Here is a 7,252-nt window from a genome sequence, read left to right as displayed (position 1 = left end):
GTTTAGCGGTATGTATAGGTGCATGGGATCCTTCTATATGAGGTTAGGAAATTAATGGACACAGTCTCTTCCGCTGGGGCAAGGTGAATGAATGTACTAATGAATGGACACAGTCCATTGACAGAACTGAGCCTAGGAGACTTACATGAAATTGACCTAGGCATAGGAAATGGAGGTTCCATATTGAGTCATAAGTGTAAAGGGGAAGGAGACACTCCCAGCAGTTGTCCGGTCCCTTTGGCTACTGGAGCCTCCAGTAGAGGAAGGAGACTTCCTCGGCTTGCCTATGCTCCAGCCAGCTGGTTCCTCTGCTGGCTGCCGCTGCACCAACACCACTAAGGTGGAGGCGGAGGGTCCTCCAACCCAGCTCAGCAGAGCTGGCTGGGGCGCCACCTGTCCTGTGTCAGAGTGCAGTGGCTTCACACAGCTCACAGCAACCTCCAACTCCCAGGCTTAAGCGATTCTCTTGCCTCAGTCTCCCAAGTAGCTGGGACTATAGGCGCCCACCACAATGCCTGGCTATTTTTTGGTTGCAGTTCAGCTGGCTGAGTTTGAACCCAACACCCTCAGCATATGGGGCTGGCACCCTACTCACTGAGCCACAGGTGCCATCCCAAAATGAAATATTTAATTGGTATCAAACTGAGTCTAACATCTTAACACCTATTACTTCCCTAGTGCTAGTAATCCTAGCACTCTGGAAAGCAGAGGCAGGGGGATTGTTTGAGCTCATGAATTTGAGACCAGCCTGAGCAAGACCAAAACTCTCTCTACAAAAATAGAAAAAACTAGCCAGGCCTTGTTCCAGGTGACTGTAGTCCCAGTGATACTGGAATTTCGACTTCATTAGGTTCTTGGTCTTAGTAATTTGAAGAATGAATCCACAGACCACAGATCAGTGGTAAGACAGGATTTTATAAAAAAGAATACAAAAACACCAAAGCTCCTGGCAGAGAGAAAAACCCCAAGTTGGGGGGGGTGGAAAGCTCTCTCTGTGCCTCTCTCGTGTCTCTCTGTCTGGGTTCTTTGTCTATGAGATATATATAGTCACATGGGTCCTTTGTAGCTACAGTTGGCCAGGATTTGGTAACAAATGAATGGATACAGTCTATTCCTGAAATTGGCTAGGTCTAGGAAACTTACATGAAATTGACGTACACTACTAAATTGGGGGTTCTCTATTCAGCCCCAAGCGCAAGGGAAGGGACACCAAGGGGCTGGTGTATCCCCAGCAGTTATCTGGTCCCTCCAGCTACTGGAGCCTTCTCCTGGGCACCCCATGCCTACCCTCCAGCCTGCCGGTTCCTCCCAGCTGCCACTGCACCAACACTGCCAGAGTAGAGGTGACAGGTCCTCCCCTCAGCTCCGCAGAGCTGGCTGGGGCACCACGTGCCCTATATCACCAGCTACTTGGGAGGCTGAGGCAAGAGAATCTCTTGAGCCCAAGAATTTGACGTTGCTCTAAGCTGTGATGCCACAGCACTCTACCCAGGGTGACCAAGTGAGACTCTGTCTCAAAAAAAGAGGCTTTCTAGTACCGTTATACCCATAGATATCTATGATACAGAATGCATAACTACCCATTTATTTCTGACCCTATGAAAAATGTATACCTGCTGGTCAGAGTTTATTGCTAAAAGAATAAGGAGAAAATAATTTGTTAAAGATATGTAGTAAACCAAGAAGACTAGAACTAAATTATTATAACTATGGGTTCAAAAAAGTTATTTTCCTTAAAAATTTGATGTGAAAAATCAGAAATGTTGGGGGAGGCACCTATGGCTCAAAAGGGTAGGGCACCAGTCCCATATGCCAGATTCGGCAGGTTCAAACCCAGCCCTGGCCAAAAACCACAAAACAAACAAACAAACAAACAAACAAAAACCCCAGAAATGTTTCTTCTAACCAAATGTGTTTATAATTAAATTGCTTCTGGAATCTCCTAAACTATTTCCCATATTGAAGTATACTAGGAATGAAGTAATCTATGTGGTCCAATTTCAAGGATATTTTTATTTCTGAATTCTGATAATGAAGGTTTAGTAAAACATTTACCTTTTTTTGACATGTACTATCTGCCAGACTCTCAACGTGCTGAAACTACAATTATCTCGTTTGTCTATCCTTAATACCACATTGATTATAAAAAAGTCTATAAATGTATCTTTAATTTTTTTTTTAATGCACACGGTCTCTTTCCCTCTCTCAATTTCCCATTAATTTCTAGCAAGGTAAATGTCACACTTTAAACTTCATTGTAGTTTTTTGTTGTTCATTTTTCTCAATTCACAGTCCAGCCTTTTCTCTATAGGATTTTATCATTGGCAACTTGAGGAAGATCAAAAGAGGCACTGATTACTGGGTGGGTCTGTCTCAGGACGGACCCAGCAGACCCTGGCTTTGGCAAAGTGGCTCTTCTCCTTCTCCCGACTTGTAAGTTTCTGAGTGAAATGTTACAACAGGAATTAGAAACATGAGGGAATTCAAAAGTGTACTTTAGATTATGCCTTAGATTTCCTCCAGGAGGCATAAGCAGCTTGATCATTTTATAGAATGCTGCCTGGAATTAAAGGTAATGTAATTAAGGATACCTCCAGGGCTTCTAAATCTTCTTTCTTTTAAGACCCACTGCTGTTATCCTCTGGAAAAATCAAACTGCAATTTGAATGTTGGAATGAATGAAACAATCATCAATCACATCCCTTTTATATCAATGTTTGGAGAGTGTTGAGGAAAAGAAATTGGAATGACTTTTTTGTTTTATTCTTTAAGAGACAGGGTTTCCTTCTGTCACCCAGACTGACTTTAGTGGCCTCATTATAGCTCACTCATGAGCTCACTGAAGCCTGGTCTCAAGCAATCCTCCTGCCTCAGCCTAAGAACTGGTACTACAGGCCTATGGCACTACATCCTGCTAACTTTTTTTATTTTTAATTTTTTTGTAGCAAAGAGCACCTTTTACTGTGTTGTCCAGGCTGGTCTCAAACTCCTGGTTTCAACTGATCCTTGGGCCTCATCCTCCCAAAGTGCTGGGATTACAGACATAAGCCACCATACCTGGCCTGGAATAAACTATTAAGCAATTTCCATATTAAGATTTCCAGATAGAACTATGAAGATTGGTGGACAGAATCAGGTGCCTTAGAGTTTTGGGAATTAATAGGGAAGAGATTCTAATTTAAAGCCTATCTTCATGTTTCTACTTCCCTTACGCCTGTTTATTCAAATTATATTAACATTATTTATGTTTTATTCTTATTATTTACTCCTAAGAATATCACTATAATCCCCAAATATAACCTCAAAAATACTGACTTTCCTTTCCAGGTAGCCTATCTTCATGTTTCTACTTCCCTTATGCCTGTTTATTCAAATTATATTAACATTATTTATGTTTTATTCTTATTATTTACTCCTAAGAATATCACTATAATCCCCAAATATAACCTCAGAAATACTGACTTTCCTTTCCAGGTTGCCAATACAAAAATTCCAGCCAACTAATCAGGCTTGTGGATACCTCAGAGACAATTCTCTTTTTACAGCTAACTGCAGCAGTTGGAAGTTTTTTATCTGTGAAACATATGCCTTAAGACCTTCTACCTGAAAGAAATGGTGCTCAAAGTGATCTATTACTATTTTTGAAACAGAACATGGAAAAACTCATCACAAAAAGCTTAAGAGCAAGTACAGAAGTAAATCAATGTGTGGGAAATGAAATAGTTCCTTGGAACTCAAATTTGTTTTTGAGTTTATACACTTGGTTATATTCAATACTTTCCAGATTTCATTTGCCACGGTTCTAACTGCCAAGAATAAAATTGAGGTAGAACTACCGAGGACAAAACCCTGAAGAGAACAAACGGAAGGAAATCACTTCTATTTTTTTTTTTTTTTTAGTCCAGAGTAATTTTTTAGTACAGAGTAATTGTAAATTCCACCCAGAAATCTATATGTCTATGTGACAGTTCTAGCTGATGGATATTTTATTCAATAAATAAATAAATTAACAAATTGGGCCTTTGAAAACCTTGTCTGCCAGATCTTTTCTATGTACTGTCTGGGCTTTCAGACGTTTATAAACCTGATGGGATGGGAGGACAGAGATAGGGATTTCTGAGTTGGAAGGAGGGAGGCTTCCTTCAGCAGACTGTTAGATAATGCTCTTTTTAGGACTTCAGAATTCTAGGAGAGAATTAAACTTTTAGAATTCCAAGTAAGTGGAAGAAATAGTGGAGATGCCAGTGTCAGTATGTCCGCTAGGGAAGGACAACCATAAGCTCCCTCTCACTGACCATCCTTACAACTCCAATCGAAGGGCTCATGGTCTGGACTCTTGAGGTTAACACTCCAGAACTTTTAACTAAACCACTCTCTCAGTGCTTCAGCTTCCTCATTGTAAAATATTAAGAGGACTTATTTCAAAATGTTGTTTGAGGATTAAATTATAGACATATGTAAATACTGAGGCAGTTGTCTTGCACAGAGATGAACGATCTATCATTGCTTGCTACTGTCACCCACAGTACATCACCAGTCATCTCTAGGCATTTGTACTTGTGGATTCCACTTAATAATGATCTCTTTCCTGCTCATGTTGCAGAGATATCGAGAAGATAAAGTTTATGTGTAAAATATCAACTCTCTGGAGAGACTATCTGTGTTAAAGTTGAATCCTACTCAAGTAAATCTATAGATAATATCTGCTGTAAATTTGAGTGCTCTTTTAAGCATGGAATATTTTGTTCCCAAGAAATAGTTAATATGAAAGTTCCTGCGATCTACAGGCAGAAAAGATCCCCTATTTATTATTGTATTACTTTTATATCATTAATTATCCCTAGAACACCACCTCACCAGATAGTAGATCCTCAATCAATATTTGCTAAGTTCAGCATAATTCAATCCTCTGTTTCTCACAAGGAATAGCTGACATACATTAGGTTGTCATCTTTTCTTCCTAAGAATAAAGGCATTGCTTAGCTAATTAAATCAAAAATAAAATCTAATTCTCTTTGACAGTGGAAATTATTTAAATGAAACTAAAAGTCCTCTTACCTAAAAATCGTTCTACAATTGGTAAGGTCCTGTAAGGCATATTGTTGTTTTTTCTTTATTTACCCTTGACTTGGCGTTTAAATGATGGAAGTTTCAATGAAAGATATTTTACGGTTTTTTCCCCCCCTGAACCTGGAATAGAAGAATAGCAGAGAAAATGCAGTGTAAGTTTCCTCCTGTGTTTGGTTTTCATAGTTGAGGGCAGCTCAGCATAATGACCAGGAATGAAGGAAAAACAATAGTGCTTTTCAGTAGTAAAGACTGTTTGTCTTCAAGGTTCTTCAAAGTATTGTCACGAAGCTATGTTTAGAGAAAGGATGGGAAGCATTTATAATTCTTTAGAAAAGTACAATGAAGCAAAAGGTAAACATCCTTCGCTGATGTCACCCCACTTACATGATGCAGTATTTACAAGTTAGAATTTTATCTGCAGTGCAGCTGACATAAGTTCCTACAAATTTCCTCAGCAGCAATACAGCTTTTCACACAGATGCTGTAGGTGGGAGAGTTTCCCCTGAAGGTTGTTTTTGGCCCAGGATACCCAGGCTTTTGAAAGACAGTTTGCAGTGGGATCGCCTGGTTTTATATCCTAGTCCCACCAATAATGAATTGGTTATCTTTGATCCATCTCATTGAGTTCCAAGTTAGCTTTCAAAAAGGGAAAAGGAAAATGTGGGGGGAGGGGTGGTTGTCCAATAAATGTCAAGAGGCTTTGTTACATAGTATGGTTAAACTACACGTATTTTTAATGTATAAAAAGAAAAACATCAGAATAAAAAATTATAGATATTATTATTAGAGTCTACAAATCTGCTCATACAATGAACCTTGTACAAAAGTCACGCACATTTTAAATCAGATTAGCCTGCTGTTTGTATTCTTCTAAAACTACAAGAATATCTCGACAGAGGATGTGACTTCCAAATAGTAAACAGCTGAGCGACAACCCACTAGACTCTTGTACTTCGTTTATAATCTTCTTGTGTCCCCAATGTAAAAGCTCCCCATTACCCTTCTCCCACTTCCTGCTGCTACGGGATCATGGCCTGTTTCCTGTTGATAAATCCTGAGAGCTTGTTCAATATCCTCAGGAAAAGAAATAGCTCCCCGTGGTGTACCCTGGGGAATTCAGCTCTACCAGGAAAGGCCCCGTTCCTTGTTTGACTTTTCCTGCTATTTCTTCAGAATTACCTACGCAAACAAGAGCCTACAAGGAAAAAAATCTCATCATGTAAAAAATCAATTCTGTGAGTTTATCTCTGATTCTCTACTGAATATTCTCAGCAAATTAGATTTTAAAATGCATTTTATATAATTATCTCTTATTCTTAAAAATGAAAAAAGAAGTTCATGGAGAGAATGTCGTACCATATTCTTTTTCTGTTGAAATGTTCATATTGTGAACAGTCTTACGAGTTTTGTTATACAGGTGAAGGGATTGAGGGAAAAGATGAAGAGAAATAATCTTAAGAAAATTAAGTATGTAAAATAAATGCTATTTTTTTTCCTTCTCACCATCTAAAGTGACATTTTTCCTTAGGTCCTAGGTTTGGAGTAAGGATACAATTCAACATTCACTTTCCAGGCAGACAGAGTCTTCAAAGTAATGGCACTCAACCACTGACTGCCACACTAGAAAAAAACATTTCTTTTTCCTTGGAGCCATGGTGTTTTAGTTGGTAAAGATAGGTCAAGGCAAGTGTGATTTATATATACTTCACAAGGCCCTGGGCTCAAAACTAGCATAGGTTAACTACAACTCATGAGGCAGTTAATGTGTTGAGGAGACACTTGTCATTCATCCCTGAGCTAGACTGGTTACCTAGGACGTCCAGAGTCAAAATTTAGATGAGTTTCACATTACTATTTTACAGCTTAGTCCACAAAATCACTTGACTTTCTCATGTTAACTACATTTTCTTTCCATAGAAGCAAAGCTTATTACCTTAACCAATTTCATTGAGCATCTGCATTCATCATAGAAAATATTTGGTAAGAATATCTGTAGCTTTCTGATGTAGGTGGGTGCCCCTCTGTAAGTGGTTCAGAGACACAGGTCTCTAGAGAAGAAGGTTGTTCGTGCATGTTCGTGTTTCTTTATATTTCAATGTGAATCACTAAATCCTTGTTTGATATTTTCTTGACTTCTTTTATAATTTATATTGTAATTTATATTATGAAACTAATGTCGGCT

At 38.9% G+C, this 7,252-nt stretch overlaps 1 protein-coding gene across 1 annotated transcript in view; it reads left to right on the top strand.

The window, feature by feature from the left end:
* Nucleotides 1-3,607, top strand: part of CLEC9A (C-type lectin domain containing 9A) — a 20,576-nt gene extending 16,969 nt beyond the window's left edge. Inside the window, exons 5-6 of the mRNA XM_003803381.1 lie at nt 2,312-2,433; nt 3,475-3,607. Of these exons, the coding sequence (XP_003803429.1) occupies nt 2,312-2,433; nt 3,475-3,607 (255 nt within the window). The remainder of the gene's footprint in view (nt 1-2,311; nt 2,434-3,474) is intronic.
* Nucleotides 3,608-7,252: the final 3,645 nt, after the last annotated feature.

The sequence above is a fragment of the Otolemur garnettii genome, unplaced genomic scaffold (assembly GCF_000181295.1).
Source record: "Otolemur garnettii isolate 467f Iridium unplaced genomic scaffold, OtoGar3 scaffold00299, whole genome shotgun sequence".
NCBI lineage: Eukaryota > Metazoa > Chordata > Mammalia > Primates > Galagidae > Otolemur > Otolemur garnettii.
This window is presented reverse-complemented; position numbering and strand designations above follow the sequence as displayed.